The 23,652-nt window shown below is 37.5% G+C and overlaps 1 protein-coding gene across 1 annotated transcript in view; it reads right to left on the reverse strand.

Annotated features, from left to right (window-relative positions):
• FAP (fibroblast activation protein alpha) overlaps window positions 1–23,652 on the reverse strand; it is a 72,477-nt gene that overhangs the window by 15,263 nt on the left and 33,562 nt on the right. The window contains 8 exon segments of the mRNA XM_054723064.1: window positions 1,708–1,902; window positions 2,642–2,711; window positions 3,170–3,268; window positions 8,666–8,713; window positions 12,303–12,427; window positions 14,294–14,347; window positions 17,528–17,598; window positions 17,697–17,801. Of these exon segments, the coding sequence (XP_054579039.1) occupies window positions 1,708–1,902; window positions 2,642–2,711; window positions 3,170–3,268; window positions 8,666–8,713; window positions 12,303–12,427; window positions 14,294–14,347; window positions 17,528–17,598; window positions 17,697–17,801 (767 nt within the window).

Here is a 23,652-nt window from a genome sequence, read left to right on the forward strand (position 1 = left end):
GTTTCTTGATGTATTTTTAAATTTGAATGCTACATTTTTGGTGGCAAATAAATGCACAAAAATATAAAGTCAAATTTTATTGTTATTGGTAGGTTGTGGTGATAAAATGATGATCATGGGACTGTTTTTTAACCAATGCCAAAACAAACCACTTTTTAGCTCTATGAATTTTGGAAAATATCTAACTGATTACAAGTGAGGCACAATTTACATCTCTGTCTTTTGATGTGGTCCCAGGATTACCTGTCCTTGGTGTTTATTGCACGGTTTAAATACAAATAGATTTGAGCCTCAGTGTGAAAAGAATTAGGTCTATAATACTGACAATTTTGTTAATATTCCCGGTAAGGTACACCATAGTCTTTATATGAGAAACTTATCTCCCTGTGGAGTTTTTCTTTGAACTATCTCTTCTATTTTTTTCATCAGGCTGAAGACTCTCCCAAGGTTAATAGCAGAAAGGTAAAAAATCTGGATTCGGAAGAAAGATGGAACTTCCTACAACGTAGGCATGAATGATGCCCTACTGATTGTGAAGTGTTATTTGATAATCTACTTACTGATTTGTAAGATTTTACTCAGAGTCTGTTTTTAATGAAATTTTTTGTGTGTATTACTGTTCACAGAATGGAAGAAAAATTGGAAAACATATGGGTTATGATTACTTTTCTATTTTAAAAAATAATTACTTTTGAGTCTAAACTTTTCTGCTTTGATTACAGACAAAATACAGAAAAGTGTTGTCTGGGCCTGGCTCCTAGATGTAAAATACAAGCTGTGTTGTATATGCTGAATGAAATCAATGACTATTAATAACATTAAGATGATCAAAGAAATGTACTAATGAATTTTCTAAATTGCTATTTGGTGTGAGACAGTGTGACTAAGAGTGCCATCAGCCTGTGTTCGCTTTTACATTTATAAACTACGATTGTCTATCTTCAACTACTCACACCAATAATAACAGAAACCCAACAACTATAGAGAAATATCCAGAAAAATCCTGAACAGTGTTTTCAAATAAGCAACAATATTGATGACTATAATTTGTGTGTGTGTGTTTTTTTTAAGGAAAAGATGATTGATCCATAAATTGTGGTTGAGGATGTAGTTGAGAAGAAGGACTCAGGTAATATCCTGTCTTTCCTCTAAATGTTTTCATAATATAATTTCTGTAACTTAAATGAACTTTTTGTCAAATGAAAATAAGGAAGCACTTTTATGCTAACACAACTGTGCTTTACAGCTGGTTTATTACAAATAAATGTTAAACATCTATAGGTATAGAGTGCTGATGAACTCTTGACCAATTCCTAAATCTGTGAGTTAGAATCCACAGTACTTGGCAAATTCAGCTGTTTGGTTTCACACAGACCATCCCTAGAGTTATTCACATTTTTCTGCTATTGTGAGCCATGTTAATAAATGAAAGGATATTAGAATAACAAACATCGAAAGAGAGTATTTGTCACTATCACTATAAATCAGTTTTCTACACATTTATCAGCTCTCTTCCATGAATAATATTTTTCTCATCTTGGACAAAATTATCCCTTTAAGATTAATGATAGCTTTAGATGAAGTTGAAAAAAAATGGACATTATAAAAATAGACAAAAAAGAATTAAGTCACTAAGGATGAGAAATGTAATAGTAATTGCATGACTTTTGTCGCACATCAATTTCTGTCTGAATGACAGGTGCTCACCTGACAGCTGTGATCTGGTCCTCAACTTCATAAACACCCAGCTTTCGATACACTGCATGCAGGTGTTTGTCACCTTGGAAAGCTGTTCCTCTACCATCCACCAAGGCAATGACTATTCCTTCCTTACTTGCAAGATAAGATATCCAACTAATAGCAAACACAGACCTTACACTCTGACTGCAGGGACCACCATACCTAAAGAAAAGAAAAAACAGAATCTCTGATTCCTTTGTGAAACTCAACTTCCCATCATGGCCAAGAATTGCCTTTAGTATTTCCCAGTACATTTGTATGATAAAATTTCAATAACAGTGGCATTAGAACTGGCTCAAAATCAAGAGAGGACCAGGATTTTCCCAGAGGTTTGCTACAAGGAAGTTGTTTTGGGACACAGCCTCTCCTATTCCCCAAAACGGATACATCTAGGGTTGGCATTTCAAGGAATATGTGTGGGTTTTTCGTCATTTCTGCCACCTGCCACTTGCTAAAAGCAGACATAAGATATACTAAAAAAAAAATGCATGGTGTTTTAAGCAAATTGTGTGTAGGTCAGCACTGATTTTGGGTGTTATTCCACTAAATGTATTCCATTCCCTTATTTCATTTCTAACTCAATTACATAAGATGCTAAGATGATTTACAATATTATTTTTTGGCTGCAATTTATCTCAAAGGTATTCTGACACATTCGGCAATTTGCCATACGAAAGAAATTCAACACAGCAAATGCAAGCAAGTCCATCTAAAATCTCAAAACTTTCTCAATCTATTTAAATAGCCATATTTTATTTACTCTTATTAGTGGAGGAATATATAAAAACAGCATCAATAGGAAATCTTACTAAAGAGAGTGGTTCATTCTATCTCATAAATGTGTATTTAATCCAACATATTTTCAGTAAATAATTTTTATACCAAAGAAAATATTACTTACACTTGAATTAGCAAGGGATACTTCTTTGATCTGTCAAATTGAGGAGGAAAAATCATCTTATACCATAAAGCTTAGGGAAAAAGAAAAGAGAAAAATCGTTATTACAGTATACTCACAGTATTATTTATTTCCTTTAATAACATAAAATCAATTTGTCACTAGTAAACTGTTAAGAATCCAGAATATGTTTTAAATAATTTTTTACATGTTTTTGTCTAATTCATGAATTACTAGAAATCTTGAGTTATTAGTTTATGAGAAACACACATTCTATAATTAAAATTAGATAAGCTCAAGCTCTTTAAAAAAAATCAACTCTAAAATAGGACAATAAAAAAGTATAAGATCAACTCTATTCACAAGCATATTAAAGATATTTTGTGAAACTGTTGTTACAGAAAGATTGTTTTAATTAAGATCCATTAATAATGTCAGATTTGGACTATAATATTTACGGTATCATTTTTTAAAAGCAAGATACATGTTCAACTTCATATTTGGAAATGAGAAGTTTTTAAAAGATCTTACTGATTTCATCCACTTCAAGTTTCTTTATTTCCTCTTTAGGCAGCTGGATATTTTTCAAAGCATTTTCCAATTCCTTGTTTTCTTCCAGGATTTTAATTTCTTAAGAAAAGAAAATGTCCATTTTTAATTAGCAGCATTCCATCTGAAAATTCCTTTCTAAAAATGCCTTTGTGTTTAATGTGGCCGAAACGGAAACAATATAAGGACGGCTTCAGGAGTTTCACGTCGGCAAGCATGTTTTGAATCCAGCCTTAAAACAGGTATGAGCTTAGGGAGGACGGCAACCATTATTTCCTAAACAGAGTTTTACAGGATCAAAGCACATTTTGAGCAGAATCACAGAAGCAAGAATGTTTATTAAGCCATATTTTCCCATCTCTAATTTTTCTTTTTTTAACATAAATATGACCTGAGTTGGTCACATTTATCACTCACTAAAAGCAGAATAAATAAAATCTATATTTCTGAAACCCCAAATTTAAAATAATTATTTAAGTGGTTATGAAAGCTGTTTTAAAATGTTAACATGTTGCTTCAAATACATTTCTGTTTTTTTAATATCTATTTCTCCCTTAACCCTTTCCTGCTGTATACTTGATTGATATAGGGTATTCCTTTTTTGTATTGAATTACTGTTCATCCTATTTCTTCAAATTCTTTCTCTCATAGTAGTTATATATCTTACTAAAACATCAATATATACACACTATGATCTCTTTCTGTCTTTCACCTTAAAAACTCTCTAAAAAAACAGCTGTTTATATTTAAGCTTAGTTATATTTCACACTTTAATCTTTGAGCTGAACAAATCCATTTTTCAGCAATACAGGGCTTTTTGTAAGCTTTATTTTGAGCTGGAATCTATACCAGGCATCTTCTAGAGAAAAGCTAAACTTTCATATAATATGTAGAGTTTGTAGCCTTATTTTTTAAAAGCGGGTCTGAATAATTTCTGAAATATCGAGGTTTCTATGTAAGACATCCTGTGAACTTCTTGTTTTTGTGCCTTTAAAAAAAGTAGTCCTTGAAGATGAGGAACTGGAGGAGGAGTACTTGGTGCTACCCTAAGTTTGCCAAACCACTTCCCTTGTAACTCTCAGTTTTCATATATTCATGGCATTTTGCTCCAACATGTTATATTTAATCTTAGAACAATTATAGATGTTTTTGGTGTGACTTGTATATGACACATAATAAATTTCATTTTAACTTTGGATAATCCATCAGGAAAGAGATACTTATGTCATCTTAAAAGTTAAAACCAGTCCTGGCCAGTGTGATCAGGGTTAGAGCATTGTCCATGTTCCCAAGGATTGTGTGTTTGATTCCTGGTCAAGGGCAGGTACCTGGGTTGCAGGTTCAATATCCAGCCCCCGTCGGGGCAGGTGCAGGAGACAACCAATCAATGTGTCTCTCTCACATCGATGTTTCTCTCTCTCTTTCTTCCTTCCACTCTCTAAAAATCAATGGAAAAAACATTGTTGGGTGAGTATTAGCAAAAAAATAAATATATAAAAAGAGATAAAACTAGCCTTGTCTGGGTGGCTCAGTTGGTTGGAGCATGGTCCCATAGTCCTATACACCAAAAGGTTTCAGGTTCATTCCTGGTCAGGGCACATGCTGAGGTTGCGGGTTTGATCCTCAGTCAGGGGCATCAGGAAGCAACCAATCGATGGTTCTCTCTCACACTGATGTTTCTCCCTTCTCTCTCTCCCTTCCTTTCTCTCTAAAAATATCAATGAAAAAAACATATCTTCGGTGAGGATTAAAAAAAAAAAAAGTCAACATTAAATTATATATATTTATATATATGAATAAATAAAATAAATATATAATAAATTATATATTTTATATATATAAATTACATATATTTATATGAATAAATAAATGGAATACACAATTCTGAGTACAATGAAGCCTGCTCTTCATTCTCCCTGTGTGGGTTCTATATGTTGAACTATCATGGATACAGGAAATCCTGTGTGAAGTAAGCACAATGTGGCTGCTTGTTTTATTTATTTACTAGAGGCCCAGTGCACAACATTCATGTACTGGGGTTGGGGGGTCCCTCAGCCCGGCCAGCACCCCCTCACAGTCCAGGACCCCTTGGGGGATGTCCACCTGCTGGCTTAGGCCTGCTCTCTGCTGGCAGGCAGACATCTCCTGAGGGGTCCCTAGCATTACTGCAGAGATGGGAGCTGCTGCACTCCCCAGCCATGAGCCCAGCTTCTGGCTGAGTGGCACTCCCCCTGTGGGAGCGCACTGACCACCAAATGGCAGCTCTTGCGTTGAGCATCTGCCCCCTGGTGGTCAATGCACATCATAGCGACTGGTTGTTCCACCATTCAGTTGATTACCATATTAGCCTTTTATTATATAGGATTTATTTATTTATTTATTTATTTATTTATTTATTTATTTATTTCTATTATTATCATTTTCCCAACACATACTAGAAATCAGAGACAATAAGTGTTTCCAGATTGGTTTGACTTTGATTTCATCTCCATTCTGTCCCTAGTCATTTAACTTTTCTGATTCTTGACTTACTGAAATGCCAAATTTAATTTAAAAGTTTACTATTATTTTTACTGTCTAGGGTTGCATTTTTACTAAGAAGAGGGTAATTTTTTCACCCCGTGGAGCAAAATGGAATTTTATAGGGCTGTGACGAGTGGGGGGATGGCAATCGGGCTTCTCTATGTAGCTTTGCATTAAAAGCCTGTCATCTGACAAAGGAGTGCCATAGTCCAAAGTGCACCTTTTATCTTGTTCCACTCATTGTATAGCCTACGCAGTGCCCAGCACTCAGTACCTAGTACCTGACATGCAGTATGTCTTCTCTGCATACTTGTAGACGTTTTGTTATGATAAAACTAAGTGGTAAGAATGATGGATCCTTTATGAGATTTTTGGTTAAATCATATTAACTAGCATATATTGCCTATTAATTAAATTATGTGAAGAATCTGTTAAAAGCTGATAAATGAGGTCATTCCATCAGTTGGGTAATTTTAATGAGCACCTGCTGTGCCTGAAGCAACTAATCCTCAACGGGGCCCTCAATGTCAAGTGCCAACTCTTCTGAGTTTCTACAGCATCTGGTTCAAGTACTATCTGTTGTTTGCAAATGACCTTACCCACCCTGCAGAGAAAATGAAGCTGTTGTACTATTTTCTGCAATGTCTTCAAGCTTTCATACAACTGCATCCATAATTCTTCACTCTCTCTCTCTTCTCAACGCCAGAGATTAATCCCCTCACCTGTCTCTGGACTCCATCTTTTCCCAACCTCTCAGGGACCTCCCTCCTTAAGTCTTCTACCCCTTTTGTTCTCCTAATTAAATTTACTTCAGTCTGGCTTCCACTTCCATTGTTTCACTGAAACGTCTCTGATAAACTAATGCTAATCTCCCTCTTGCTAAATTAGTGGATTTAAAGCAGGTCTCACTCTCTGTAGCACTTGGCAGGGATCCTCTTTTGCCCCGCCCTTTATGGCAACATACTCTCAAGGTTGTCCTCCTCCTTCTGTTCCCTCTTGGTCTTCTTTACAGATTCATGTTTCTCTTTCCATTTCTGGTGTTGGTGTTCTACACAGCTTCAGTCTAAGCTTACTCTCCACTATCCCTGCCCTCCCTCATTTCCCCCACTCTGCTGTCCATATTCTTCCATGATCATGGTAGCCATGTGATTAATGTCAATAAACAACATCAATATCATTACATTGACCGAGCAGCATCAATTCCTCCTTCACTTGTATGAGTCATTAGTCTGATATAGCTATCATTAAGAAACATTTCTCAACCCAAAACCCAGGTGAGCTGCCCTACTTATGTGCTTCCCATGCTATTAATACTGTACCCCACTGCATCCTAATGTCCATTCACACATTTGCATTCTCCATTGATCTATATTCTCATTGAGGACAGAGACCATATCTGAGCCAATACCAGTTCATTTTAAGAATCTATAATTCAGCACAGTGTGAGAAGTGCTTAATAAAGATCTGTGGAATGAAGATTTGTGCCACCAAATGCAGTGGGAAATGAATGAAAAAACTACAAATAAATAGAAGACACACCATCTGCTATAAAATGCAATTCCAAAATTTGTTTGGGAATTTATTAAAAACACAGATTACCTAACCTAATCTAGGATCTATTGAGTTGCATCTTCTGGGAAGAGCCTCAGAGCATTTATAATAAACATCTCTGGAGAATTTTATCATTAGACACATTTGCAGAACTGTGCTCTAAAAAATTGCATTCTATTTCGCAAGTTGGAAAACATATAAACATAATATGTATTATGTATATTTCTAAATATTAGGTAAAGTCATGAAGCTTCGTGAGCCCTACAGTAATTGGTGTCTGGGAAAAGGGAAGCTGACCTTTATTTTGCAGTCATGAAAATATGGGAATTACACATTTATAGTGATTTCCATTAAAATAAAAAAGTTACAGATTTGAAAGTGGAACTGCTTTACGTTCTGAAGATTGCGATGTGCCAAACTAAGAAATACAATGTTATTCTTAAACGTATTTCATTATTAGACCCAAAGTAAAACAACAAAAACAAACAAAAATAAACTTCAACATGAAACTAAATTCACAGTCCCATTATTACAATGCCTGTTCTGCCCAGAACTGCGGAGTTGACTCTGACTTCCTCCTTCCCTTATTTTCACCTATCCTTGAGCCTTTGAGCTGACTGCCAATCTCATCTCAAATCAGTCTCCTGGCTTGTCACGGTAGCTGTGCAGGGGTGACTGCAGGCATGAGTGCTGTAGTCTCTCATTGTCCCTAGTCACCATCAGCTTCAACCCTATAATTCTGTTTAAAAGTACATCACATGTATGGAGAACTTCAGGAACAGGTTTGGGGCAATTATACACTTGGGTAACTCTGCTGAGAACAAAAAGGGTTATCTGTGATCTGTGAACTATTTTGAAGCAATATCACAAATATAGGATGGAGGAGGACTATCTTGGTAGCAGTTGAACATGGAGAAAGCCTCCAAATTTGGGGCTTTCATATGTGACAACAGTGTGACTTAGCTGTTAAAACAAAAAAGCTAGAATGATAGTCACGCCCTGCTTTGAACTGGAGTTATGTCTGGAATTTGTCTCCAGTTTGAAATGTTACAAAAAATCAAAAACAAACCAAAAAACCCCAGGAATTTTGTAAGTTATACCAAATATCCTAAGTTTCCTTCCAATTTTAAGCTTCTGTGCTTTTTATAAAGCTGATTGAGGAAGATAGAATTAATCCCTCTGATATAACTCATCTGTGTTATATCAGGCTCTTACTGCAAATAATTATTAAATTTTATATGATCTGGTTTGACTCAAAGAATATCCAACTCTGTAATAATCAGCTGGGTGATAACAGGGTTCCATCACACTTCCCCTTGTTGGTGTGGAAACTCTCTGGCTTCCTTCAGGGTTGTGTCAGGCTGTCTGTCTATAGACAGGACAACAGCATGCAGGAGAGCGTACCTTGATCAGTGCGGCCATCATGAAGGGTGGAGATGGGGAGGCCTGGGCCTGTGCACAAAAGGAGAACAAAAACATAACTTAGTTTGCAATGAGCACTGCTAATAGTATTTGTGATTAATGTCAAGTACATGTTTTAATTCTGCACCTATTTTTTCTCCCATAGAGAAGTAAACACCACCTTTTAAGTTACATTTAAACAACACATGAGATCAGAGCCCACTCCAAGAACAGATGTGAGGGAGGAGTTGCCAGTGCACTTTTCCAAGAGAGATACTGAATAGTTCGGATCTATTTACAGATGGACCCGGAAGTGGCAGTGATATGTGGCCTTCTGGGAAGATGTCATGCAGTTTGGGCCAGTTTTAGCTGTGTCTTTATGAAGTAACCTTCACCAGTACCCAGATTATATTTTCAATTTGGCTTTTTGGTTCAGTTCATTCTGGTGCATAGAATCCAGCATCTTTTTTTAAAGTAATTGATGCACAAAGAAATACATTTATATAGAATAAGTTGCCTGTTCCAATAAGCTGTGGAAGGTCACATTCCATAGGAAACAGATCCAGAAGGAGTTTTGTGGGGCAGAAGTTTATCTGCGGGGGGGGGGGGGGGAGGTATTAGAATACAGACCTGTGGGAGAGGGGGGGAAAGTTGAGCGACAAGTGCAGGTGGGCTTTAGTGCAGTCACAATGGAGACCTCAGCCAACTCCCTGAGAGCTCAGGAGCTGATGGCATGAAGAGTTGCCTCGAATAGGGTCAATGAGGTTGGCGTGTATACTGCATGGTGGAGCAGTCATTGGATATAGCCTGGGTTGAGAGCAATCCCCAGGAGGTGGGGAGGGGGCTGGGCTGTGAAGTGTCAGCCACCAGAACTCTCAGCAGCTGGAGAAATGAGGGATTCGGCCCTGATGTTGGGAGGTCTGGGTGGCACACCAGTGTCTACTATCTATTCCAACACGGAATGCAGGTTCTCTGTGTAGAAACTAGGTATTTTAACAAGATATACAAATCATTACACACTATCACAGAATTGAGATATAGAATAAAACAGTACCTGGACATGTCCTTTAAAAGGATAAATTTGCTCAAGCAGTCAGTGGGTTAAAAGCAGTAAGCATGGAGCTAGGGGTGAAGGTACATCTGTCCTCCTTCGGAAGCTTGCTTCCTTCGATGTGGAAGGAGTGTTTGTTATTAGAGCAGCACCTTGGTCCCAAACAAGCAGAGGGGAATGACCTATTTGGGGAGGACCGAGAAGACTGGAGCATAAGTAGCTCCTTGTTCTGCCCTGTTCCAGGCATTTTTCACCTGCAGAAACATGCTTTTGATCTGCTCCTCAGTGCTCTGTGTGTGACAGTGCCAGGCGCCATGGGAGAAGCCAGTGGCCATCCAGTTGTGCTCACATTTATGTAATTAATTCTGGGGTACGATATTAGGAAGCTGCACCCTAGCCACATTTCCCAACTAACCTTTACAGGTAATAAAGCTAATATTTTGATTTCCTTCCTGCCACCTCAAGTCTAACTTGGGAGTAAGGAGCAGGGATATTATGTATTAGGATCCCTCAAAAATCAGGAGTTCTGTATTGTACCGAGTTTCAGAATTTTATAGAATTTCTTTTCAGAGATTTTTGTTCTGCTTTTCTTCAAAGTTATTAAAAGGAACAAGCACACATTATATTTTTGGTCAGGATGTAAGGAAATGAGACATAAATCTGGATTTCTTGACTTTAGTCAATCAGTATCCGCCCTATGGAATTTTCATGGGTATGCAGTTCCAGAAGTGACAACTGGCATATCTTTTTTTGCTCAAACTACAAGACAAACTAATGACTGGCTGCCCTTGACAAAAGTGGCCCAAGGGTGTGATCCTAATGGCGTAAGCACCAATTGTCTAGAATTCCTCCTTTGCACTGCTTTTGTTCCATCAGCATCATAAACGTGATTTTCCTTTATTTTAATCCTATTATCTGGGATTTACTCACCATCGCTCTTGGAGAGTTTGAAGTTACATAATGAGGCTTTACTCTTAATCCTAAAGGGAAAGATTTCAAGGTTTTTCTTATGATGGTGCGGTGACTCATTTTACTGGAGCTTCAAAAACACCAGACGATGTGATGCTTCCCACACAGTATATTTTTTGCTAAATGGGAAATTACCATACTGCCAAGCAAGAGTGAGTGTGGAAAAGTCAGGCAATTCAAGTTCCAGAAAGGACTCTCCCACCAACTTTTGACTAGAGCTTAGTTTTTCCTTTCTTATCCCTTCAGCGGGCACTCCGGCTTAAGCAGACAAAGTGATGCAGTGCTTTCAAAAAGGGTTAAAAGTGTTGGATAAAGGCAGAATGCATATAGATATAGGTGAAAATATGTCAGCATAGAATGAGTCTTTTGGTAGATTGCAAAAGGCGGCAATACTTTGATCTTTCTAGCACTTATGTTCACTCAGCAAGTATTCAATGTCTGTTACCCATTAGCCATTCTTCTTGGCCTTACGATTATAAAAATTTAAAGAAAGCAATGTCTGTCTTCAGGGGAAAAAGACAGACAGACAACTCAGTACAATTAGTTCAATACCACATGCCTGGCATGTAAGCTTTCAATATGTTGTATAAATACATAGCTTGAATGGAAAAATGTTACATATAATTTGAAAGGACATTAATGCATACCTTAAATGCCATAATCACACATAAATCAAGAACAACAATCTCTTGAATTTTCAAAGATGCCATTGGCCAAACATTGTATGGAAGTGTTGTATCAAACTGACTTATTGAAGGAGCATTTGGGCTTAAATGCTCATTCATTTCCATGTGGTCAAATGAGCTGGGTTGCAGGCTCTGGGGCCAGGAGGTTGGGGTGATAGAAGTGGCATGTCAGGGTCCCTTCCTTTTGGGAAGTAAAGGGAACCTCAGGGTCCTTTGCAACTAGGCAGGGATCTCAATCAAAGATTCCATTTGTTGCTTTAGCCACCCACCCTCATATGAGGATAATGGGCATTTTATAATAACTTCTCCTGTTTTCTGTCCCCCACCAGGGAAACTCAGGGTTTAACTGGGGAATAGGTCAGAGAATGACAAGTAGATACTTCCCAAGTCTGTTTTCTAACCCCCTAGGACCTCAACATAGTTCATCAATCTAGTGCTCATCTCCTAACCTAACCTATTTTATTGTTACCCAATGATCAAGATATAAATCACATTTTATGTATAAAATTATTTGGATAGAAATTATTCACTAAATGTACACATGGCCTAAGCAAGCTGGAAATATTCAATTTATTACCTATGATTTTTTTAAATATTTGAATTAATACTTAATATGTTTCCCAAATTTAGATAAAAACATACCCAGTGACAAAAGTTCATTTTCCATCCCATTTGAAACTACATTTTAAAGAATTACTGGCCTCCAAGTGAAGAGCTTTGGTTTCTAGGCCACTGTTCTTTCCCTGGGCTGAATGAGTTTGACATTTCTCCAGGCAAATGGGTGAAGTCCAGCAACCATTTTAACAACCATTTTATCAGAGAACACTTCCTTGTACGATACCATTCAAATCCTGCTTACTCATCTGATCAGATGTGATGATGAGGATGACAGTGGCAGTGAAGTGGTAAAGCTTGTGTTAAGTCCATTACCTACCATAGCAGACGAGTGCATAGTACTTGGAGTAGTCACTGAAACTTGCTGTGTAATATTGGCACCTTTCTTGCCTTAGATGGCAGGTAATACACTTCTTGCTTGGAGGATAGCTTCCAATGCTAATTCTAGAGAAAAATGAAAATAAATCCAAAATTTAAGATTGTATTTATCAAAATGTACTACTCCCTATAAAATGACTAATTTACATATTGACATCAAACCCACTTCATTTTTCTGGTGCCAATGTCATTTAAAGTGAAGAGGAGCCTGGCTGGTGTGGCTCAATGGTTGAGCATTAACCTAGGAACCAGGAGGTCACCAGTTCAATTCCTGGTCAGGATGCAGGCCCAGGTTTCTGGCTCGATCCCTGGTAGGGGGGCGTGCAAAAGGCAGCCTATCGATGTTTCTCTCTCATCGATGTCTCTATCTCTCTATTCCTTTCCCTTTCTCTCTAAAAGTCAATAAAAACATGAAAAAAATAAAGTGAAGGGGAATTCTTAACATTTTGTTGTAGCCTGATTTTTAATTTTTGCCTCTGTGATTTCCTTGGGTGGAGGAAGTATCTAACACCTCGAATGGGCATGAGGTAACCACTTCTCATAGCCATTCATCTCTCACACTTCACAAAGTGCTTGGGAATGCATAGCTCTTCCTCTTCCCACCTCTCTTTTTGTATTCCCACAAGCAAAACATACAAGGGGAATCTGGCAGTCTCAGCAAAACATACAAGGAGAATCTGTTCTTACCATATAACTGGAAGGAGAAATTACTAATAAGCAAATTGGAAATAAGAAACCACAATTTATGTTCCTCCTGTGCCTTTCATTCCATGAGGCAGGGCATTTGGGCCCAGGGAAGCTCTTCCTGGGAATGCTCCCTCTGCACATTTCTGCACAAGCCAACCTGTACCTACCATGCTGGGCCCACCCTCTCCTTGGCAGAGGCCTCTGAGTGGTTTGTGAATGGGGTGATTGGCTTTCACATGCAGACTCCCAAATCATGTCAGAATTTGAGTCTTTTATAATTTGGTGGAGACTAGGTGGTATTATGCCAGGATGGAGGCAAGGTCATAAGCACAGGGATGGTAAGGTTTCCTGTGGCCTCCGCAGAGTTCCTTCTGCTGCTGCCCCTGACCTTGCCTTGGGTAGAAGGTGGCCAGAGACACTGCTAGCTCCATAGAGGGGTTCTCCCCAACCCCAACCAATAAGGAGTCAAGATCCAAGGGGGAACAGAGGAATGCGGCAGATTGAAAATGTCTTATTTCCTCAGTTATGGTTAATATTCATGTTCATATTTTGGTGTGATCTGGGAAATGTGAGGTAGGATGCTCACAGTAAGGGGTCAGGTGCAGCTTGCCCAGGTACAAATCCTGGCTCCAGCAATATCACCTGCCTCTTAGAGTCGTTGTGGGAGTTAAGTAAGATTAATGTATAAAGCAGTAAGAAGGTACCTGGCAAATAGCAAACTCACCAGCCTACAGTAACTGTTGTTTATACTCCACATCCAGAAGGGGCTGTTGAGGGTACCCTTTCAATCATCAAGGCAACCACTGGACCAACTTAAACACTAATTAGGAACAGAGATGAACTCCTCCCAATCACAGTAGGCTTATGCCAAAGTGAATGATATTAAAAGAAATCACACATGATGGGAATAAATACAGCAGGTACTTAATACATGAGTGTAAGTGAATAAATGTCCTCAATTACCTGTAAATTGAGTTAAATTATTTAGCATTATGTTTATATCTGCATTAAAATCTCATGATTTTTCTTTTTGAAAACAAACATTTGAGTTAGCTGATATTTTGGGGTTACATAACTTTATACTGATGTAGTGCAAAAAATTCTCTGAATGTTTTATCTTAATTCACAAGCTATTCCTACTTCATTTCAGGCTTTTAAAAAATATTCTATATATTCTGAGGATCAAGACAGATTTTACTCAAATATCAATATAGAAATATACTAAAGTGAATTGACATAAATTACCTGTAGATATTTCTTCTTCCAGGGACACCTTCAAATTCATTGCTAGAATAAAACCTGAAAGATATTCAGAAGTTATTAAATAACTACCATAACTAAATGGTAATAGGATTGTTAGTACTAATTCTGATATATTAAACATGCAGTCCAATATTCATCTAAACTACTCTATTAATAAACAATAAATGAATGATTAATTTGTAAACTAATATTAAATAAAGTATTAATAAACAGTTCATGAAACTGTTTATTGACAGTTATATTCATAAATCTCTACTGTTTATAACTGAATTTTGTGTGCTTACTCTGACTTTCAAATCATAGAGGATTAAATTATGCAGAGTACTCTTTTATTATAGGTATATTATATTCCATTTCACTAGCTATGAGCCACAAAAAATAAACTAAGATATTTGATTAATATCACCCATTTCTTTTTCCATGATTAACAGTTTACTGGATTATCTATGCTATATTATTTAATTTTGTCTACTATTCTAACCGCATTTTAATTTACTTTACAGATATCCTGACAATACATAGGTTTGCTATAAACCAGGAAACTCATCCACACTGGGATTCCACACAAAGAAGCATATTAATTTACCCAGATGCAAAACAAGTCACAAGAAAATATACTTGCTACTTAAGTGTCTGGTCCAGTTCTAACCTGTCTTAATACAACCATGAGGTGGTAAAGCCAATTTCGAGCATGATTTTTCACTCATCTGTGAGTGAGTTTATCTGACTATTACAAAGTAACTGTCTTGTTTTTTGTTTGTTTGACTTTTGGAAAACCATAAGAGGGTGTGAAAAGTTTGGAATAACCAAGGCTTGGTTACCACTTTTTAATTATCAGGACTATTTGGCAGCCCAGGTACTTTTCTGTCCTCACTATCATAAAAGTCTTGCTATCCTATATAATAAAAGTCTAATATGCTAAGTGTCCAGTCATCTGGTCACCCGTTCAATCAATCTAAGAGTAATATGATAATGATATGCTAAGGCTGCTCAACTGCTCGCTATGACATGCACTGACCACCAGGAGGCAGATGCTCCAACCAGTAGGTTAGCTTACTGCTGGGGTTCGGCTGATCCGGACTGAGCGAGATGGGCCGGACAAGCCCTGGAGCCCTCCCGAGGTCCCTCCCTGGCTTGCCAACCTCCCGTAAACCTCCCCAGCCCTGACTGTACACCGGTGGAATCCCTTGGCCTGGCCTGCACACTCTAGCAATCTGAGACCCCTTGGGGGATATTGGAGAGCCCGTTTGGCCTGATCCTGCTGCCCCCTAGTGGTCAGTATGCTCCCACAGGGGGAATGCTGCTCAGGCAGAAGCCGGGCTTACGGCTGATGAGTTCAGCAGGGGTGGTAGGAGCCTCTCCCGCCTCTGCGGCAGTGCTAAGGATGTTCGACTGCCAGCTTAGGGGAGTGGCCTAAGCTGGCAGGCAGACATCCCCCAAGGGCTCCCAGACTGCTAGAGGGGACAGGCCGGGACTCCCCCCGACCACCAAGTGTATGAATTTTGTGCACCGGGCCTCTAGTTCCCAAATAAAAGGAAAAGGCAACATAATACAGCTCACTCATAGTGTTAAATGTATCCTTCTACATGTCTTTACTAACTTCACATGACTCCAATCATCACTTGCACTTGCCTTTCCCACATCATCTCAAATTATTTGTGAATAAACTTCTCAGTATCTTTTCCAAACAGCCCCCTGCAGTTTTCTGATGTCAAAGGTTTCACAACTGTCTTCATCTCTGACACTTGCAAAAGCATCCACATCCCTCTTGTTGTTCCCTTATTCCTCACAGCCACTAATTCACCACTCCTGCTCAGCCTCCATCTGTCTTTCCTGTCTATCTATCTATCTCTCCTCTCATTCGTTTAACAAATATTCATTGAACTCTGGCTCTGTGTCAGGCATTATGCCAAATGTCAAGGATGCAAAAAAAAAAAAAAAAAGGCACCGTTTTTCCCTCAGAGTCTGTATTTCACTGCCACTATGCTAGTTCATGTCTCTGTCACCTCAGGCCTAGATTATGACCATACCTGGGTCTTCCTGCCTTCAGTTTTCCCCTACCTTCTGAACATATTATGTCTGAAATCCCCCATCTGTTTTTATCTTGCCACGCCTCTAACGCTGGTGATTTTAATGGCTGCTCCAGATAATGTCTAAACTCCTTTGCTGACTGTTCAAAGAATTTCATGGGTTGGCAATAATTCCTGGCAGGTTTTAGCCAGTGAGCCTGACCTCATGATCCCCCTCTTTGCTCTTAGAATCCAGCCAATGGTAGGCAGATTATAGCAGAGTACCCTGGATTTGAACCTTATAAGGAGTGAGGAAAAGGAACTACACATTCGTGATTACAGAAGTTTGACCACAAATGACTATTTTAATGTGGTTTATTTCCAGGGGTCCTCAAACTTTTTAAACAGGGGACCAGTTCACTGTCCCTCAGATCGTTGGAGGGCCGGACTATAGTTTAAAAAAAAAAAAAACTATGAACAAATTCCTATGCACACTGCACATTTCTTATTTTGAAGTAAAAAAAAAAACAAAATGGCAAAAACACCCACATGTGGCCCGCGAGCCGTAGTTTGAGGACGCCTGATTTAGACTGTATGCAGGATGGACTGGAAAGGAAAGAAGTCCCCGTGTTGAGGTTAACAATAAGAACATAAGAACGATAGGTTGAATGTGTTCTAAGTTTGAATCCTAGCTCTGCCACTAACTATGTGGCCTTGGCCAAGTTAAATTTCTGAGTATTGGTTTTCTTATCTGCAAAACTGGAATAATCATTTCTGCTTTACAGCATGTGGTACACAGTAATTGTTTAATAAACTATAGGGTTTACAGATAATAACAAATTTATATAGCAGTGAATCACTACAAAAATATTTTCTATGTACGGGTTGCCATCAATGGATTTTTCAAGTTTGTTCATTGCTTCAAGTGGTGAAGAGTAAAACTTGTCTTTAGAACCAGTTATGACTTTTTAAATTTACACTTTTATATAGGTACCTATCACATATCAGAAAAGAAATGACCACCTGTCATATATTCCTTCCTGGTTGTTAAAGAAAGTGCAGTCTTCAGAAAAGCACAGCTGTCTGAACTAAACTACAGAGTAAATAACTAAACTGCTCTTAACAGAAAGAAGTGGTGCAGGATCCCTGGTACGTCCATTGGCTAATTAAACCCTGACTGGGGCAACATGCTTCATGCAATACTTACAGTGAATCCCGTGTTACTCTGAATATATTTATGGCCTCCCACTTGCCACTTGTAATTTGAATAGCATTTTCCTATAAAAAGACAAACATTATGTGGTGTGAAGCTGAGCGTTATTTGAGCAACCTCAAGTGAATGATCTTTGAGAAGATAAATATTGGAAGGAGCGTACCACGGTGTCTTTGATATAGTGAATATGTTTGTAGCCATCCTTGTCGCTAAATATTTTGTAGTATGAAGTAGAATCATAGCTGAAAACTGGTGTTGAAACAAAGAACTGAAAAAGAAAAGGTTATGTTCAAAATACAAACCAAACTAAAACTATCAATTTTTTTAAAGTAATGTATGTAAGAACTAGAACACCTTCCCTCCCTACCTTCTGTCACTCACATCCAGAATTCCATTATTTTAGGTGGATGGTTTTTCTAGTGATTTTAATAGACACTTGTACATTCCAACTACTGTTGAATTGCTACTACAAACCCCTGGATTTAAAATGTTTAATTTGATTGAGTGTTTAATTTGTATGTTCTAAGATTATGTAATGGACTGGAAAGGAAAGAGAGTTGAAAGAATCACACGTGAATGTTGATATTTAACCAAGTCAGTCTTCAAAATGTGGTATTTGACCAAAATGTGACTCTTATGCAGGCTGATGGCCTTTTTATTTTTTGATATGTATGATGATGCCAAGTACCTAATGCCAGTGATTCAATGAAGACATTTGAAATATTAAATATCATGGCCTGCTAGCCACAGTTTTAAGGAGAGACTTCTAGCTTGAGAGAAAAATGTTATCCAGGACAAGCAAGGGGACGGGGAAGGTTATTTTTATTTTTTCATTTTTTTAATTGCTTAAAGTATTACAAAGAGTAGTACATATTTCTCCTTTTTTTTCGGGTTTAGTCCTTGAACTCAGGGAACAGAGCAGACCTCCCTCGTTAGCATCCCTGACTTCTTTGCAGGGATCCTGCTGGGCACCCCTTAATGACCTAAGGAGTCTCTGACATTCAGTTCTGGTGTGCCCTGGAGCAGAGCCAGCCACAAGTCAACATCCTGAATGGTATAGATAACCAAAATCCTGCCAAGGTCCTCACACCCAATTTCAGTTGGTAATTTCTCCCATTAAAAATGTTACCCATCTTACATTTGGTGGTGTATTTACAATTCTGGTCAGCAGGTTTTGAAATGGCAGTAACGTGGAGGAAGACCTACATGACGGAGGTGTTACTCTACATCACTCAGAGTCGATATTCCCACAGATGATCCAAAACCAGCTCTCTCTAGCCCAGTGCTTTCATATGGCAGTGAACATGATGCTCAACTCCTGAAGAACTGAGCAAGCAGCAGCAGCCAAATGACTACAGTATCTTTTAGTTGCAAACACCTATCCTGCTGACACCCAGCCTGGGCCTCCCTTTTGAGTAAGAACAGAGGGAAAGTTGGTGTTTGCCTCTTTAGTGATGGGCCTGTGTGTGATCTGATACTTGATGCTTTTTTATAAGATTGAGTATGATTGTGTGACTTTTCAAATGCAATTTATTTGACGTGGTATCTGTAGTGTTCTGAATAGTCTTCCCTGAAATTGATTTCCATCCAGAACCTCAGAAGGGGACTATTAGAGACTGAATATTTCTCCCAAATTCATATGTTGAAACCCTACCCCCCACAAAGGTGGTATTAGGAGGATATTAGGGTCAGATGCGATCATAAGGTTGGCGCTCCCATGAATGAGATTAGTACCCTTATAAGAATCACCAGAGAGCTTGCTTGCTTCCTTTGCTCTGCTCAGGTTCCAAGAGGTGGAAGTCTGCAACTGAAAGAGAGCTTTCACCAGAATGTGACTATCCTGGACCCTGATCTCGGACTTCCAGTTTCTAGAACTGTGAGAAATAAATTCCTGTTGTTAATAAGCCACCCAGGCTATGGCACTTTGTTGAAGCAGCCCAAACCGACTAAGACAATGACACTATTTACAAAGAGTCTTTACAGATGTAATCAAGGTACGAATCAAGATGTGAGACTAGATCAGGGTAGGCCCTCAATCCAATGACTAATGTCCTCAGCAGAAGAGAAGAGGATGCAAAGAGATACAGAGAGATATGGAGAAACAGGGATTGGAGTGATGTAACTACAAGTTCAGCACATCCAACGATTGCCAGCAGCTATCAGAAGCTGGAAGAGGCAAGGAAGAATTCTTTCCTGGAACTTTCAGAGGGAGCCTGACTCCACAGACACCTTGACTTTGGACTTCTAACCTCCAAAATAGTGAGAGAATGACTTTATGTTGTGTTAAGCCACCAAGTTTGTGGTAATTTGTTACAGCAGCCCCAGGAAACTAAGAGTGTCCTACGTCTTATCACTTTGGCATAGAAATGATAAATCTTTAACAAAATGAAAATGGATTAATGAGAAAATGTGGTTTCCTTGCATTATCCTCTTATTAGTTTCATTAATAAGACCAGCCTTGGTAGCATTTTGTGTATTGAGACTAGTGCCTCTAAGTGAAATTGAGAGCTAAGAGTCCCAAGCATAGGAAACTCTGATTTGCAGTTTTGTGGACAGAATTTCATTAGTGTATGTCTGACAACAATCATTCTTTTACTCTAGAAAAAAAATTATGCTTTTTTAGCAAATGATGATATACTTAGTAGTAACCACTTTACAATGCCTCCCTCTCACTCCTCAGGGTAAAAGTAAAAAACTGGCTTTACGTTGTCTTAACCACTAAAACGGAACCGGGGTCACAAAATATTTTAAGGTGCTAGAGTAAAAATATATTCTCCTCACACCTGCAGTTAGTTGAGGAACTTGGGCCAAAAATATTGGTTCGAGATTAAAACTTAAGATTTAATTTTCACAAAAATAAAAAAAATAGCAGGGTAGAGTGTTATGTTTTAAGATACTAGAATCAAGCAAACAGGAAGAATATTTTTTGCTAAGCAAAGACTGTTATCTTCTCCTCTTTTGCTGCACACATCAAAGACACCTACGTTAGATAAACAGGTAACTTGGGTGCAGTAAAGAGAGTGTGAAATATGTCCTCGTTCACTTGGCCAGGGCTAGGTCCACATGCAATCTGACTTAAGTGCTTCTGGCAACAAGTCACATCTGGACCCTAGAAAATCACAGTCATCACCAGGCCTCTTCACAGATCCCTTTACCTTGCTTAGATTTTCTGATAAATTACTCATCTCTATGTGCAAAGCCATTCAAAATATTTTACTTGGAAGGTAAGATTATTTACCAGCAGATAATTTCTTGCTAAGGTTGGCAAATGACCTTCGTACCTAAAGCTAATGCCTGAACTGAGTCCACATGTAGTCAAAGCACAGACTTCCAAGCATCAAGTAGAAAATTTATTTTTCCAAACCGAGGGATTTGGCCAACAGTCTAAAGGAGGTGTGGTGTATTGATTAATTATTTTGAAATCATTTAAATGTGGCTTTGCAGTCTAAGCATTCTGCTTTGTAGAGTTTGTTCCCCCAAATTTAGTGATTAAATACCAGCTACATTGATTACATCCTCCTTTTTGTCTGTTTTCTATAGAGCAAAAAGAGATTTATTTAAAGTGAATTTGTTGTAATCCTTCTGATTAAATACAGAAAAAGTTAGGCTATTTTCCCCAAGTTAAGACACTGACTATCTCATGCTGGAGGAAAAAAAGTGATTACGTTCTTAAACTGTTTGCTAGTTTTGTGCCTGCAACTAAACAGGTCAATTACTTTTAGCAAGTCATTTAATCTCACTTTTCTAATTCTTAGGTAATCTCTGAGGGTCTTTTTCAGTTTAAAGCACTTTGATAAGTTCTAAAGGAAAAACTGCTCTGAAGTTACTCTTTAAATTTATACTAATATGACCAGCCTGCACACTGTGTCCACAAACCTCATAAATATTACCTGAACAAATGTCAGAAAGGCATATTTCTGAGTACTTTTATCAAGTCATTGGTTTAATTATTGGTTCAAGGAAGCTAAACAGCATACTAGGGCAAAGGAGCTATGACTATATAAAGTTGTGCCCTGTCTTTTTCTAAAAACAGGTCTGAACTTATAAAATCTAAAGAATGACCTCTTCAAAGCAGTTCCCTTGAGATAGTGTGGACATACTTTTGAAAGCTATCATTGCAAAGAATTTTTGACAATTCCACTCCTGGTATTTATAAAGTTTACTGACTATTGGATAAATTTTAAGAGATTGAGATTTGTAAATAAGAAAAATAATGTTTCCCAAAAGAATTCTAAAGTTACAGGTATTAAAATGATCTAACACAAAATCGTGTGCTACAGATATTTTATTTATTCACTAATTTATTTTGGCATGACTTTGGATTTAATATAAGGACCTCATCTTCCCTCAAAGGACACTTATGTCCCTCAACTGAGGGTATTTTTTTAAAATATATTTTTATTGATTTCAGAGAGGAAGAGAGAGGGAGAGAGAGCTAGAAACATTAATGTTGAGATAGAATTATCTGTCAGCTGCCTCCTGCATGCCCCACACTGGGGATAGAGCCTGCAACCTGGGCACGTGCCCTGACTGGGAATAGAACCGTGATCTCCTGGTTCATAGGTCAACACTCAACTACTGAGCCATGCTGGCCGGGGCACTGAGGGTATTTAAAACAGTGATCTACAGTTTAGAAGGCTATTTACTTATTTATTTATTCACCCATTCATCCAGCTAATGTTTGCTCTATAGAATGTAAAAATTGATAAGATGCAAATGTTTCAGAATGAGGGTATTTAAAACAGTGATCTATAGTTTTAGAAGGCTATTTATTTATTTATTTATTCACCCATTCATCTGGCTAATGTTTGCTCTATAGAATGTAAAAATTGATAAGATGCAAATGTTTCAGAATGTTTTGAATGCTGGTAGCATTTTCAGAATAAATGTATGGATTCCTAAAATTATGTCTTTGAGAAGGTTCTGGGTATCATTGTTTACTTATCTGTAAAATCACATCATTCATGTTACTTTAAAGTAACCTTAGTTATATTACCATCATGGAGAACACAACTAAAGAAAGTTTCAAATCTTCTTCCTTTGCCTCATTCTTTACTAGAAATCTTTATAATGGAAGTGAATTCATAGGTTAACTTTCCCCTTTCTTCAAATTTTCAAGTGCTGATCTTGGAATTGCCTTCCTAGAAAGCGACCTTCTGATTAACCAAGAATCCAAAATATTTAGAAGATCCTATTCTTTTACTGAATATGCCTAATTTTTCCTGGGTTATTTAGTACAGTGACAAAGAGTAAATTAAAATAGAACTTTCCCATTTTTTCCCTGACTTATCCTTATCCTTGTTACCTTGTTATTTTAGAATATATTTTGCATTTACTGTATACTATAATTAATGAACTAATAACTATTCTTTAGTTAATGAATATAACTGAAGACTGAGTAAACATATGCAAACTAAAATCATTGGATCTAGAAAAGTGTTCAATAGAGTTTTTAATATCTAAAGATTTTTACTTTATAATTTACCTTCTCCTTACCCATTTTAACTTTGAATTTTTATGAGACTTAACATCTTAGAATTGACTTTTGAATTCTTTATTGTCCTTGAATTATGGGTTAATGTGTTAAATCAAGTCATAAGAGTTTCCTCTTTCTTTCTTTTTTTTTGAATGTCTGCAATTTTTCTCCTAAATTGCACCCTTTTTAAAAAAATTTCTTTATTGATTAAGGTGTTACATATGTGTCCTTTGAATGTGTCAAAATCTCAGAAAACATCACCTTTTTAAAAACCCAAATGCTAGTTGAATTCAATCATATTTTTGTGTTAAGTTGCAGTAACCATGCAACATTCACTTATTCTGTCTTATTTTGCATTATTTATAGGGGATGTTAGATACAATTGATATTTTCCTAAGACATATTTTTCACACTAAAAATCCCCATAAATCACTGAATAAGCTTATAAAAAAAAATCCATACATAAGTGATCACAAATCAGAACCAAACATACATTTTTCTATTTGCTATCACATTGCTTAAAAAAACTAAAATGAATGAACATATAAAATGAATATATTTACACACATTAATTTTAGTTTTTAAGCAATTTCAGTTTGTAATAAAATTTAATGAGAGGTAGATTGTCTCTAAATTACAAAGG

Source organism: Eptesicus fuscus, chromosome 11, assembly GCF_027574615.1.
Source record: "Eptesicus fuscus isolate TK198812 chromosome 11, DD_ASM_mEF_20220401, whole genome shotgun sequence".
NCBI classification, from domain to species: domain Eukaryota; kingdom Metazoa; phylum Chordata; class Mammalia; order Chiroptera; family Vespertilionidae; genus Eptesicus; species Eptesicus fuscus.